Below are 15,491 nucleotides of genomic sequence, written 5' to 3'. Positions count from 1 at the left end.
TATACTTGTTTTCGTGGACACAATTTCCTCTAGATAAATTGTTCTTTTCCCTTCCTGCTGCTTGTCTCATCTGTATTTATAGAAAGAAATTGTACCTCTTCTTGGCTTTTATTTAAGATTTTTTTTCTGCTAGAGTGACTAAATTAAGTTGGTTTTTTTTATGCTCTGTAGTTTCCAGTAAATGGATCACCCTTATAGCCTTTCTGTGCAGCTGCTCTGATTTGAAATTCCTCAAGTATGTGGGGTTTTTAGCTGTTACAATGAGAATTACATATAACATTCCAGGTGTGGTGTTATTGGGATATTGTACAATGCCACTGTGTCTTTCTCCTTCTGTTCCAATGAGTATTCCCTGAACTGCATCTGGCCTCTTCACAGCTGTCTTACCTTGATAAGCCCAGCTGTTAGGCAGCTCTCATTTGGAATAATGGCTACACAGGTTGTTTGGTGCGATCTCTTTATTAAACTTGAGCAATAGCTAATGTTCCTTCCCTCCTAATAAAATAATTAGCAACATAGATGCTGTTCCCCAGTCATTCCAGAAGTTATATTTTTCTTTCAAGTTTTTTCTTTAGAAAGGACAATCCTATGTGTCCCTGTTTCCATAATTCTGAGAAATGGATTATTTTTGGTTACCTTAACTTCAGTCATTCTTAGAAAGTTCCTATTCTCCATTTGTCATAGTTTTCATATCTCAGACAGCATAGGTGAAGATTATGGTGAAGGTTGGGGGTTCATTCCTGACTATTCTTAATTGTCATCCCTGTTCAGTAAACACATTTTCTCTTTTTTCCTACTTTGATATAAAAAAAGCCTTAAAATACTATAATTTTAGTGTACTGTTCAGGTGTAGTTTAGCTTAGCTTTTTACTAATGTACATAAGATGCAGCTTTTTGTGTTGCTCTTCCGTCCCCTGCTTGGTCCCCTGCTGTTCTTGATAGGATCTCTGCACATTTCTGATGTCTTACTTGCACAGTTTTTGATCAATGATTGGCTTGTCACACGTGGAATTTTACCCATTCAACTTGTTTGAGCATCTTTGTGCTAAACACCAGGTTTCTGCTGCATCTTGGATGTCTTTGCTAACCTTCGCTATCAAGTTATTTGTCACTGACATTCAAAGACCTAGTTATAAATCCATTTGAAATTTTTCATTCTTTATTTAAATAAAAATCCAGTAATATATGGATTAGGTTATGCACAGCTGGTTTATAATGTCCTCATTAGTTTGTGTGAACAGTCTTCAAGTAATGGAGTCATTTGCTGCTTCAGTAGTTATTTCATAAATTTATCAGCTATTAGCTCCAAGAATAACTAAGTCTTTCCATTTAAGAGTTTGATTTGTTCTTCATTTTGTGTCTGGGTAATTAGTCTCCTAAAATGATACAATTCACTTTATTTTTAGTGATGTTAAAGATCTGTATCCATAGGAAATGCTGATTCTGGAACAAATACCCTATTAGTCTGTCTTTGAAAGAACCTGTTTTACCTACTTCCCTTCCCCGAAGGATTTGACCCAAACAGATTTCTGTTCTTATCTGTTGCATTTATTCCACATCTCTGACACATATTGTTCTACTCTTCATTTCTTTTTTGAATATTGTCTTTTCCTCAGTGCTTCTATTCTTAAGAGTGCTGTTCCACCATGTCAAGGTTACTCTCGTACCATGTGCCAGTAATTTAAACTTTTTACTGTCAAACAGACACAAACAGATAATTAATGATGTTCATAAAATATATTACTTAATTTTCATCATCCATCACTTGGTAGTTTTTATCTATTCTTCATCATTTTAGTAGTGTAGCAAAATTTCTTGTAAGGTTTTAAATTCTCTGTGTCTGTAATACAGGCTGTATTCCAGAAGAGCTGTTTTCACAGATGCTTGAAGTTGACCTTTCAGAAAGTCTTTTTTCAGATAACCTACCTCCTGGTTTCTAAAACCTTCCTGATAATACTTGTCCCTGAGCTGCTTATACCTCCAGCCATGTTTCAAGGGAACTTGATAAAATTAAGGTAATATGAGAGACCTATTTGTCACATGGTGTTCCTCCTTTCTGTTGCCTCCTTCCTCTTCCCTTCCTTCCCCCATTTATCCAGTATGTGTAGTTGGCAGGTTTTCATTTTATTATTAATATCATGTTTCAGTTTTTTGAGGTGTCTTAGTTCTTTTAAGATATATAGTCCAAATATTTCTTGGATCCAGGGAAGCTGCTCGGTGTGGCCTTATAAATGCAACCTTTTCTACTCACAAGATTATTTTTGCTTTAGTGTGGATAATCGCACACCAGTGTACTTTATTTATTTGATACAATTTCCTAGCCTTTCTTTATTAGAATTGTGAATGTTTTTCCATCATATACTTTGTTGTTTGTATTTTGGAAAATGTGTGAGCACTCAGTCTTGTTGACCTCCCTAATGCACAAGAAATAGAAACGATGTTGCAACATGTACTAAATGTATCCAAAATCACCAAACTTTTGTGTTGCTTTCATTGTTACGAGTATATTTGTCTTCTGCTGTTTTGATGTTGAATCCTACACTGGTAGCCCAGGTTCCAGCATTTTTGTTGCACAGACTCCTGTTATGTTGTACATGTGCTTTTAGGTAATTTCTTAATAGCCAAATCCCCTCCCTTTCTATCCCCTGTTCCATTTTTCCTTTAAAATTTTGCTTGCTGGATCTTAGTGTTTTGCTGACCCTGTGCCTTCCCTCTGCTGAAAAATCCCTAAAACTCTTAAATGCTTGAATACTGTTAATGGTAATTCAGTCTATCTGTAAACTGTACAGAATAAGGTCTATATTATGATTACTGACTCTAGAATGATTTATAATCACAAAGAAATTAAGAAATTGAACTTCTATATAGGCTATTCAAACTGTCAAATGTACTATCTTACATACAGAGAAGCAGGAAAGGGATTGTATGAGATAGATTCCTGTGATTTTGGTTTCAGGTTTTGATGCCTAGGTCTTGCTGTTTGGGTGAGGCATGCATGTACATGTATTAAGGGTAGACTAGATGAGGGGAGTGTGAAGGAAGGAGGATGTTATTTGTCATATTTCCTTCTCTCTTCAGTAAAATGATGGACAGACAGACCTGGACATGTTTTTCTTTCAGTGATATAGTCACTGTTAAATGAGCATCTAGAGAGGACATCTCTGCCAAATTATCCAAACTTTAAATTATCCATATATATAAAAATATCCCTGTATACTCAAATCCAATTTACTGATAAGAAGAAAGCTAAGCTAATATAACTGCTCTACATTACAGAGTGATTACTCTGCTCTGCATTCTTATAAGATATCAAGAGAGACTTTGTATGACCTTATGTACCTGGCAGGTTCTCATTTTCTCAAACTAACACAGTGAACTGCCTGTTGTTTCTTCCTCTGTCCCGCAAGGCACACGTTGTACACTTAAGGTTGTGTGATTCATTTTTAGATTACATGCTGGGTAATTTCTGCTGGGGATGTTCAGTGCAGTGCTGAAGATTTAACTACTCTAACTTGATGTAATTTCTTATTCTTGAGAAAACTCTCTGCACTTTTCAGTTACTATTAGCAGCCTCCAGGTTTGTATTTGGGATAAGAAACTTCTGAGCTTTCACACTTACCCCTCCTCTACACCCTTCTCAGTCTTCCCACGCAAACCATATGAGCAATCATATAAATTTTTCACTTAGTATGATTAAGGTTGCAGTGGAATAAAATGCCAAAGTACACCTGGGTTTTAAAACAGAAAGTAGGCTAACAGTTTTATATGCATTCTCTCCTCCTGCTTTGTGCTCTTTAATCTTTGATTTTACTAAAAATTGCTTTTAAATTAGTATTTTTCTGGTGTATTGTCTGTTCCTGGGTGCTGTGACTCCTATAAATATGCCTACCAGTGGACTAGCTCCTTTGTTATCACATTGTGTTTATATTCTTTGAACAACTAGGAAGCTGTCTAGGTTAATCTTCGTGGGGAATCTACAACTTGATACATCCTGTGGAATCCTGTGGTAGTGCTAATTTCAATAAACTACATTGTCTTGTAATTTATTTTTTTTTTACATTAAAAAAAAATCCTGTCAACTATTGCTTCTGTCCAGTTGAAAAAGGCATCTTGTAAAAGGTTACTGTGTTCACTGTTACTTTAACTGCATTAGATATTTATTGCAATTACTTCATTAAACTTAAATTACTACTATATTTGAAGTTATGTCTTCTCCAGTTTGGTGTGATGCTGTCTTTAAAAATGTTTTTCTTGAATTGAAATACCTTTTAACTTCTTTTTCCTTTTCACTAGATTACTGTTTACAAAAGTCAAGTTAGAGTCTCTGTGCAGAGGCCCAGATGAAGCACTCCTTACCTGTAAACACATGCTCCAGATTTGGAAATCCTGCTACAATCTGACTAACCCAAGGTAAGATGCTGTAGAGTGCTGGGCTGCTCACTACCTTCCTCAGTAGCTTTTCATGGCAATATGAGATCAGCAGTCCTGCATCTGCTTGTTCTGGTATTTCATGTAAACACACTAATCCTCTGGGAATTTGGAGACTGGCATTCAAAGACACCAGTTGATGGTAATGCGGAACTATGAGGGTTCTCTGAGGTAAGGTATGCGAAAGCTACTTAATTCTGCAATGATAGAGTGGTTACACAGACTGGGCAACTCAAATGAGTTAACCAATTCTCACTGTACTGGTATGGTCTTGTTCTGTTTCCTGATCAGGGTTTTAGTCTTTTATATTGGCTAGTGGAGAGATTGCTGTAGTAGGAATTTAGTTCAAGGGCTTTCACTAAATAATGTGAAAGAAGACAAGACATTAGAAGCATAGAAGCATCAAGGATCACAATGATAGAAATGATGTGCTTGCATAGTCAGCATGGCTGTTTTTTAAAGGGAGGTCTTGCTTATGAACCTATCTGGATTCTTCGAAGGCATTAACAAATACATACATATAAGTTGTTATAGTCCTGTTTAGGTTTCCAAAATGCTTTTGTGAACGTCCTTTGTTATATATATTTAGATAAGCTGTGAAAACAAATGAGAAGGCTACTTAGCAGAAATCCATGCTGGTAGTATTCAACATATTCATCGAATACCTGGAGAAAGAGACAAGCAGAATTTCCTGATATCTGGTTGTTTGAAGGGTTGACAGCTTCTGGAGAAGAGATGCTACAGCAGAAGAGCTTTGTACCAGGTGGCATCAGATACCTGTGTAGCAATATGATGGACATTCAGTTTTTGCTGTAGTTTGATTCCAGTCATGTAAACACATGCATCACTTTAAGAAGATTTAAGGAGTTGACCTAATGGCAGAAGTGGGATAACTGCTTCTCTGCTTAGGAAGCTAGTGAGCATTCAGAGTAGCAGTTTGGAGGGTGTGGCAGGAAAAGCCTGGGAGGGCACCTGAATCAGTCACAGCATATTGAGAGACCCTGGCACTGCATTGTGGAGCAGGAAGCATCACTCAGGTTACAGAAAGCAAGTATGTCAGCAAGCAGAAAGGTTTGAGCTGAATCTTTTCAATTCAAAGTCACTGAATGAGGAGTAGGGGCCAGGGAGAAAATTTCTAACCTAGTGGGTGGTGCTTTATTTTACTTAGCTGCTTGTATGTGTGGGCAGGCAGGGTTAAAAGTTTAGTATCAGAATGCTGCGCTTTGCAGAAGAGCTACAGTTTCTGTGCAAGCCTAATTTCAGACTGGCTTTGCATGTACTCCAACACAACTTTTCACCTTCCATCTCTGATGTTATATCCTTTACACATATCAGGGCTCTAATCATAGCTTGTCATTACTGCGTTGTTGTTCTTGTTCTTGTGCTAAGAGCTACTTTGCCATGTTAAACACACGTTAAGTAATGCCTCCTTCAGACATCAGCAGTGACTGTGAAAACTTACTCTTGGCTGTGTCAGCTTCAAACAGCAGTGGTTGATAACTCTTCTTGGCACCATTCTCCTTCAAGAGCATCTAAGAAAAATTAGTGAGGACTACTTTTCATCTGTTTTTTTTTCTTTTTTCATACTGATTTTTTTATCTTGACATCTAAGTCTTTTCTTGAAGTTAACAGTAGTGCATTAAGATCAAATTCAGAATTGAATGAACAGGAACTGTGGAAAAGTGTCATGATGGATGGAGACAGGTTTCCCAAATCACAGACTCAGAGTTACATCAAGCAGTGAATAAGTAAGGATACAGAGTTGTAGTCGTTCTTTGGCTGGTCTGTGTGAAGTGTAGGGACTGACTGCCTACGTATTGTGTCATGGTAATCCAGATCCACTCTTATTCCAGGATAGGAGTTATTGCTGAGACCTGAAATTTGACTGGGAAATTCTATTCACTCAGCTGCACTGAAGAATGATGACATAGGATTGTTGTGAAAACTTTAATTTTTCAGCCTTTGCAGTTTTAACACAGACTTCATTTTGTTGCAAAGCACCATTTGAAAGTTATGTCTCCCACTGGAAATAATTGAAGCCTTTTTAAAAAAAATTAAGCCAGTAATAAAAGGTCTTTTAATAACTTTAAACTTTTTTATAATGTTGTTTTTCAAAGATTTAAATATTTTTTATGCTTATTTGAAATATCTTTTTCTATTATGAGTTAGACTGAAAACTAATTTGGTGTATCATTTTCCCAATGAGATAGGAATTTACTTTTTTGATAAGCTGTGGTTTATATTAAATGTTTCTTCTGCAATGAATCAGATTTTGTGGGAACATGGGTTCAGTGTCCTCAATAATCTTTTAATAATAAAAATAAATTGCAAATACCTAGATATACCTTAAAAAGAGCCAAGTGCAATACTGTGATTTATCTTTGTTCAGTCAATATAGAACTTTTGTCTTTAATTGATATACAAACCTTTTTCTCATGAGATGATTAATATGAATTTTAGAACTATTTTGTGATGCAAGGCTTGGAAGGTTTAAATGTTTGCCTTTAGCCTACTGCTTAAAATGTATTAGAAAATCGTTGAATTCTTTTCCACTTCATGGTTTGCATTTGGGAAAGGAACAAACCACAGTGCCAGTTCTGTGCTTAGAAGATATTGAGGGTAGGTCTGGCTTTACTTGTCAGCAACATTTGGCATGTGGTTGCACGTGGCTTGGGGAAGTAATTACCACAGAAAATGTACACCAAGTGATGTAACAACTATAACTGATAGTGTATGGCCCAGAACCTTTCCTTCTATTTCCTGTGGATTTCTATAACGATGTCATTTTCTAAGGAAATAATGCAGTAATGTCAGGGTAATGCAAAATTTTAATTCTACCATTTTAATAACCGCTCTAAAAAGAGGGAATGTTATTTCACTGACTTCTGCAACTATGAAGAACTCTTGGGAGACTTCTTTCTCTTCATTCAATCCAAAGTCAGAAGGAGGCAGTTGTAAAATTAAGGCAAATGGAGAGATGTGCTGAATTCCAGGTTTGCAGTTTAGATTAAAGTTTTTCAAGCTTTACTTTAGACTAAAAATTTTGTACAGTTCTTTCTCTTCAGGGAGAATCAGACAAAAGATTGCACTCTGCTAAGTTGGGCTAACAGTTCAACTGCTTTAAAACTTAATTACTTTTAAGTTTGTGGGGTGGTTTGGTTCTTAATGAAGTTTTAAAGAAAATATTTATTGATAATGAACAGTACCAGACTTAACAATCCTAAAAATGAAATTTCTGTATTAATCATAGAATGTTAAAGAAGGAATGCCCATAAGTGCTTCCTTACACTTTGCTGACAATGTGTCTCAATGCTTGCCTCATCTTAAGGAGAAAAAACAGTTAGTTCTTCAGTCCCTCTTCTCCTGCTGAATCTTTAATAGTAATTCTAGGAGCAATTAGTTTTCCAGCAAGCATATCAACAAGAAGCCCGAGGGGCAGATATGGATTTACTGCTAGAGTAGAAGTTAAGTGCATTTGCCCACAGGTGCAATCAGTAAAAATCGTTGCTACTGCTTAGGCTTCTGGGATGTTAGAAGTGTTCAAAATGTTTCTGCCATGCTGTTAGAATCAAGTTCACCATTAGACAGTTAATATGTATATGTGCATATATTAAACACCAAAACCAAAACAGCCCTTTATAACATCTTTACCTAAAATTAGATGTCCTGGCTTTTGTATCTCTATTCATTTTGGAGAAAGCGAGGATTTTCAAACTTACACCTGCATTCTCAGCTTTCTATGAAACCTATACTCCATATCATATAAATACTCAAGGTACAATAGATTCTTTCTGTAGAGGTGTTAGTTATGAATTAAATTAAAAAACACTATTTCCTTTTTGGTTGTATTAATTATGAAAACAGAATTGCTGAAGTAAATAAGGATTTAATTTTGCTCAGCTTAATTCTGTTTTAATGCAACTGGCTTAATGCACTGGGAGTGGTGAGTGGTGCTTGGTACTAAATTTGGTCATAGCAGTAACTTTTATAGCAAGAACCTTTGTGGGAGTAGGGCAGCATGCAATTTGTATATCAGTATATAATTTTGTATTTTAATAGCTTACAATTTCTGTACTTCATTACAGTGATTCTGGACGTGGGAGCAGCTTGTTAGACAGAGCTATTGCTGATAGACGACAGCTTAATACAATTACATTACCAGATTTCAGTGATCCTGAAACAGGTAAGAACTGCATATGATCAATAAAAGAGTTTAAATGATCTGGCCATCAATAGATTTTGCATTAGTTTTTTTTCTATTTTGCAAAATGAAGTTATATTTTCATTCATGTCATGTAAGTGGAAATAGACATTGTGTGATATAAGATTTTTTTCTTCTTTTTAATTTATGAAGTACTTGCTGACCACGTTCTCTGTAAATTAAAATATCTGTGCTATGGATCTTGCTGAGTTTAATAGTATTTCCTTATGCAAGGGTTAAAAATTAGTAGGCTGAACTAGCCTACTTGCCAAAGTCCTGTGCTTTTTCATTTGTTCAGTATTTGCACATTTTTGTTTAAAAGATAAAAAAAAATCAGACAACTTTTAATCTCAAAAAATAGAAAACATTGTTTTTAATTAATTAAAATCTCAAATATATGTTAAAATATAATTACATGGGTTGCTAGGCTTACTGTGGACATACTTGGACATTATAAGCAAAATTTATTTGTTGTAAATCATACATACTGTGATATTTTTATATACATATCAAAATTGTGGTGCACAGGTATGCTACATAAAAGCAAAAATTTTTACATATCAGTAAATACTGACAATATTTAATTTGCTTCTATTATTATATTCAGTTATCCCAATGCAAACTAATATACCTTAGAAGTTATGCAATCAAAAAGCACATGAGCCATGTATTCTGCAGAGATTGCAGAAGGAATTATCATGATGCTGCTAATTCAAAAAAATTCTGCCATATCTTACTTGCATTCTAAATATTGAGAGTTTTCTTTTTTCTGAGTTGTAAAATGTCAGAATGCTTTTCCTGGGACCTTTCAGGGGTGTATTTCTGCTCAATCACTATTTGACACAAACAGCTTATGGGAAAATTTGCCAGCCTACGAATCTGAGTGCACTTGGCCCATAAATTAAGACATATTTAAATTTGTATTGTATATCTAATATCAGAATACTGCAGTAGAAAAAAATCCAATTTAGCTATTTAACTTCTGAAAGTTAAAATTGGATTGAATGTTCTCTCAATTTTGAATTTAAAGTAGTGTTCTGTTCTTGCAATAGTGCAAGCAGTTTTGATAGCAAAGGTCAGGTCACCTGATTTCAAGGAATAGCAATATGATATGGAGTAATTAACATGGAATCTTCTCTCCTTGTATTTGTATAATTAAAAGGGATAAGATAACATTATATCATGCTATGGTGATCAAGTCTAGCTGATTGTTTCATTTTTAAGAGCATAACTACATTTTATAGGTTTCATACACGGATATGTATATGTATATATATGTAGACATAGCTATTATGTCTTAAAAAAAGTACTTGTTGGGGATGGGTGTTGTGAAAGGTTTTTTGTGGTTAGTTGTGGTTTTCTGTTAGTTTCTTTTCTAGTGGGGGCACACAGCTCTTGAGTTATACCTTCAGGGTGTCCTATTTTATATCTGCCACACTTGAGAACACAGTGAATTGGTGCACTTTAAAGACTGCATATTCCTCAATGCTTTTAAAGTAAATATGAACCCTCATTCAAAACAGTGAGCTTTTCAAGCAGCTTGCCCCAAATTCAAATCTTGCAGCCAGTATCCTGATCCAAATAGGATCTCTGCATACATTGTAATTTTTCTAGAATGGTCTGAATTGTATTTTTTTCTGAATCTTAGCTATATTGTTAGGAGTTAACTCTATTGTCAAGGCAAGCAAGATGTAAAATTAAAAATAAGGGATCTGCTTTTTGATTATTTTTCTTATAAAAGATAATTGTGGAGGATCAGTGGGTAGATGCCCCTTATGTTTTCTTTTTTTTAATTGGGAGTAGGAGTTGATTTTGTTTGTTGGTGGGATTCTTTTTTAATTGTTAATTGTTAATTTTAGCAGAAGAAACCTTGTTGCAATATTAGTACTCAATTTCTGGCAAGGACTAGAACTTTGTTAACTACTGAATCTGTGTAATTATATATATGAAAAAGCTCCACATCCAGTATTTGTCCAGAATTCTTCATCAGAGTATTATATAAACCTTTTGCAGGAATTAAAAAATAACGGTACTACAAGAATGAAAGATTGTCATAGTATCTGAGAAAACTTAAGCATTTATTGTCAATAAAATATTATTCACAACAGGTAGATGATAAAAACAATAGATGATCAAGATGTTAGACCTTTGTAGGGCTGAAAGGGCTCACCTGCAAAATTTGTGGGCCCACAATGTTTAGAAATGCAGAAGGAATTTGGCAAATAAGTAAACAAATGTTAAAATGCAAGAAAGTTCTGGCTGAAAATCCTCTCAGGATGGAAATGTTTGCTCCCACCCACCTCCTTAAACTACCTCGTGTAATGTTACTTTGTGAATACATTTGTATGTCTGGATACATGTGAACATTTGGAAATTTTCCCCTTTGTAACTTTGCATGCCATCTATGATGATGATGATCCCCTTTGTCTGTGTAGTCTGAATTCAGTCATCTAAATACCAAGAAATGAGAGCTAAAATTCATGTAAACTTCATGTAAAATCCTTCAAAAAAAATCCATGTGCAATGGGTATAAATACTTCTTCTTTATAAATGTATCACTTAAGTAGAAGCTGACCTTTTCTGAAAAAAAAAAAGATTGAAAACTTGATTTACATGGAGCTCTTATCAATCCTATAATGATTAAGTGATTTAAGTTTTAATTTGAGTAGCCTTTAAAATATCAAAAGGTTACACTGTGGATTTCTTACAAAGTTAGACTGTTGATTCTGATGTCCTGATCAATAACTGTAAAATTTACTTTAAGTTTGTCCCTGTTTCAGTTGGATTGCCATGAGTGGCATGCAGTCATGTTTGTATATATTGATGAAGGAAATAAATGTAGACTGGGGAAAAAGAGTTCTGATGAATCAGTCAATCCCACAGGGAGACAGACACATTACAGATCAAAAGACAGACAAAAATATGCAAATCTCTGTAGACTCATTGGCTATTTGCTTAAGATAAATTGTGATCAATCTTTTTAAAAACTTTGTTCAGTTTGGTTGCAGTTCACTGAGTTTATCATAGAAAGAAACAATATTACCTGAGTTTTAGATTTTAGCCTTTATTTTCCCTTAAATATATTTTTTTAATTTTTGCATTGGAACATAGGAAAAAATATTTTATTTGCTTTTTTAATCAAATTTAATATGAAAGGAGAGCACATAAAAATCAAGGGGTATTTTTTGTTGTTGTTGCTTTCAGAAGTAGTATTTGTTTTATGCAGGAGCCATTTCAATCTTACTGAATAGTGAAACAAATGCTTTGCATTTTTGGCATCCATGAGTCCATTAAACCCTGTTGGATCTTTTTTTCTTTCCTGTCCCCCCCACACCCCCTTACCATTCTCTTTGTTTCGCTTTTTAGCCTCTGATACTTCCTCATCTTCTCTCTCAAGAACAGAGTCTCCTCTCCAACTGTTTGTATCTTCTCATCTTCCTCATCCTAAACCAGATACCTTTGTCTGGCCCCATGCAGCCTCTCCATACTGTGACCAAGTTCCTGAGCCCTGTTCACCTACTCGCTGTAAATTGGCTTTCTATTCCTGATGAGCATGTTTGTGCTGTATTTTTCTGATAATCTTCATAGCTGATAAACCGTGGTTGAACAGATTACATTTCTACAGTGTCAGTGAAATCTGGCCTTTCAGCTGCTTTTCATTAAACAGTGCATAGGTTTTAAGAGTTTCATTGGAGAAGGGTGTTTTATTCATTCCAAAAGATGTAAAGCTACAGACATATTTAATACTCTGTTCACATGAGTGTTACAGAGAATTATAGGTGTTCAGTGAAAGAGATTATTGGTCAAGGCTGCTTTGTAGCATTTACTAATGTAAATTATATCCAGTGCTGGCATCTTTTGCCTAACATGACTGTCCCTGCTGCAGAATCTCCTCTTATCTGGACAGTTTTTTTAATAACTTAATTCCAGAAAGCCTTTAATGAATTACATCCAAAACATTCCCTGAAAAATTCACATGAAGGAAACCGTTGCCTAAATATCGATGTGTATCATAATGCAGTAGGGCATATTGGAATGATTTGGAGGAGGCATTAGAGCAGTGAAAATCAGCATTCTGCTGTTTCAAGTATAGATCCTTTCTGTTAATTGAAATGATGCCAATTTAAGCCAGCTTTAAGATCAATCTCTATGCTGTTTGAATACAAAATGTACACTAATGCTGCCAGAGTAGTTCAGGTGACAGGATAAAATCAACATAGTTTTTCAGCCATTTCCTTTTAACTCCTTTTAACTTCTCTTAAGTTGTCCTTCACACATACTTTTATACATAGCACTGTTTTTGTCACTGAATTTACTAATTCATGATCATTTAAATTTAAGTAATTTCAGATCACTGAAATCTGATCTTAAGAAATTAATTTTGACACCTGGTCTATAGACTGGTTTCATGTCAAATATATTTATTCCAAGCAAAAGCTAGCAAAGAAATCTTTGAGTATTAGCAAAACTCACTTGTTAAATAGCTGACATAAGGCTAGGGTTGAAAACACTAGCTCATATGTAAGCCTGTAAGTGGAAGTGCCAGGAAATCTGTGTCCTACAGCAGTTGAAGTCTGACCTTGTTGAAGCTTTTGAATAGCTGATTGGCTGCTATTACAGGTTTGGGTGTCATTGAGTTGAACTTCTTCAGACCTATACTGTAAACAGGACATCCCAGTTAACATTAAATGACTTGTTCCTGTTCTTCACAAAGCTGTGAGTAAGAGCCTACTCAAGAATGAAGGAAAACTGAAAGAATGATGAAGCCAAAGCACAGATTCCATTATGTGAAGCCCAAGTTTTCCATTTCCAAGCTACTGTATCTTCAGGGAAAGGAGCTTCTACCATACGCAGAAGATGTAGCAGAACCGTGAGAAAGGAGAAAAAATATAGTGGAGTCCTTTGTATGGTGTCAATAATTAATGAAAGTTAAAGCTGTCTGAGTAAGGAGCAGTTTCCCTAGATGCCTGTAGTCTGTTAATATAATTTCAGGAGCTGAAAATGTCATGTTCTATGTCTTGCTCAATTCATTTTTTTTTTCTAGTGAAAGAAGGCAAGGGCATTTTGTATTATTGACTTGACTTCCAATTTCTGTTGAACAGGAACGTGATTTTAGAGGTGTAGCATCTTATTTAATTTTTTTATCTTTTGAGCTCCTGTAAACCTGATTTACAGTTTGAAGGTTATCAGAAATCCTTTGGCTTTCTTAGAATTTTTGGCTTATATATATATATATATATGTAATTTTTTTCTTTTTACTTCGAATTTTAATTTGTGGTTTGATCTATCCAAAGGCAATCCATCAGATGCTTATTTTCATGGGGTTTACTCCCTTTTTTCAGTTTGTAAGTAGTATTCACTGTGCAGTTCTATTAATTTCTGAAGGACTAAAATCACCTTTTCCTTTACTACAAAACACACATGTTTTGTCCATCAATAGTTGAAGTTTGATAGTGTGTAAAGCAAGGCTGATGCTCTTTGCCCATTCAGTCACCCTAAGGCCTGTAAACTTAAGAGACCTGGATGCACTCAACTAACACTTGCATTTAATAATTAAAGAGGCAGTATTCATTTCTAGAGGACTGCAAATAAAGACGTATTAGGCAGGTCTTGTGTAACACAATGGCCAACTGCCAGGACACTGTATTTTACCACTGCTGCTCCTAAAGAAGAATGCCGATCCAGAATACAATATTGCAACAACTGTCATGACTCATAATAAGCTATTACTTTCTTTTGTGGTACAAATTTTGCTTGTAAAATATAATGAAGAGTACACTTTGAAATAATGAAATTATGAAAGCAAGCTAAATAAGAAAGAATGAAGAATATAGACCAATAAAAATACTGCTGTTTTAATCAGGACATGAAATAATATCCTTTTTCTCTAACCAGTTACCTTATAAAGCTATTATATTGTTATATAAAAATCATATGATTTTTTCATTGGTTACCTCTCCATAGATTTTTTGGGGGGTACTACAGGAGATCAATTTGGTGAAGGAGAGAAAAGTAAGAAGATACATAAGCCAACATGTTTGACAGTTACTAAGCACAGAAAATCTTTTTCAAAGAGCTGAGAGTATGCTTTGTGAATGATGCTGTCCCTACCTGACTATTATCATCTCCATGCACAACTTTGTAGTAAAAGATAAGATAGCTTTGTAATTTGTGATTGTTAAAGGTATCTCAGACTCTCAATGAATTTTAAATGAAAAAAAAAATTGTGAATTTTGGCTAAATCTGCCAATCTGTTTTATCAAATGCATTAGTTCAGGGATGTATTAGTCCTGCAGAAGGTGCTGCCTCTTTGTATTTTATAATTGCTTTCCTTAGAGTTCTCTGTGTGTCACACCACTAATGTTCTTACTTCCAGCTCTTTGCATGTAAAGTGGAGTCATGGGGGTTTTAGGGGGTTTTCCTTTTTTCTACTGCATGAGCATTGCAGTTAAAGCATTTTTTTCTTTATGTAAATATTGAAATGTTTAAAATGGGATGAATGTAAAACTACTGAGTAACATTCTCCTTTATGATATAAAAAGAAATCCTGCCATAGTGGTTTTGTGAGCTGATATGAACATGTTCCATGAAGGATGACAGTCTATTCTATTACTCATTTTCAGAAGGGAAATTGATGTACATAGCAAAGTGATTTTGTTTTTCTCAAAGCTATCATGCCATCTAGGTCCTGATAAAGTCCACGTATTAGTTTATGTCCATTGCACTGCATTGTGAAGAATTTATGAGGAAATGACCATGGAAAGAACTGAAGAAGTCATAACAGGCTCATTTGCATATGGTGTATGGTATTTATAAATGGTATTTAAAGGATGAGTTCATGTGGACTCTCCTGTAACATTTA

At 34.9% G+C, this 15,491-nt stretch overlaps 1 protein-coding gene across 4 annotated transcripts in view; it reads left to right on the top strand.

Moving 5' to 3' along the window:
* TTC7B (tetratricopeptide repeat domain 7B) overlaps positions 1 to 15,491 on the top strand; it is a 121,634-nt gene that overhangs the window by 73,503 nt on the left and 32,640 nt on the right. For 2 of the 4 annotated variants that reach the window (XM_014249777.2, XM_088057515.1), the window contains exons 16-19: positions 4,294 to 4,410; positions 8,514 to 8,611; positions 11,996 to 12,154; positions 13,924 to 13,974. In XM_014249777.2, coding sequence (XP_014105252.1) covers positions 4,294 to 4,410; positions 8,514 to 8,611; positions 11,996 to 12,154; positions 13,924 to 13,974 — 425 coding nt within the window. The remainder of the gene's footprint in view (positions 1 to 4,293; positions 4,411 to 8,513; positions 8,612 to 11,995; positions 12,155 to 13,923; positions 13,975 to 15,491) is intronic. The other 2 variants (XM_014249778.2, XM_005520193.2) reach the window with 2 other exon arrangements.

The sequence above is a fragment of the Pseudopodoces humilis genome, chromosome 7 (genome assembly GCF_049639895.1).
Source record: "Pseudopodoces humilis isolate 2021_Gansu_Grassland_sample_001 chromosome 7, ASM4963989v1, whole genome shotgun sequence".
In the NCBI taxonomy this organism is placed as follows: Eukaryota; Metazoa; Chordata; class Aves; order Passeriformes; family Paridae; genus Pseudopodoces; species Pseudopodoces humilis.
This window is presented reverse-complemented; position numbering and strand designations above follow the sequence as displayed.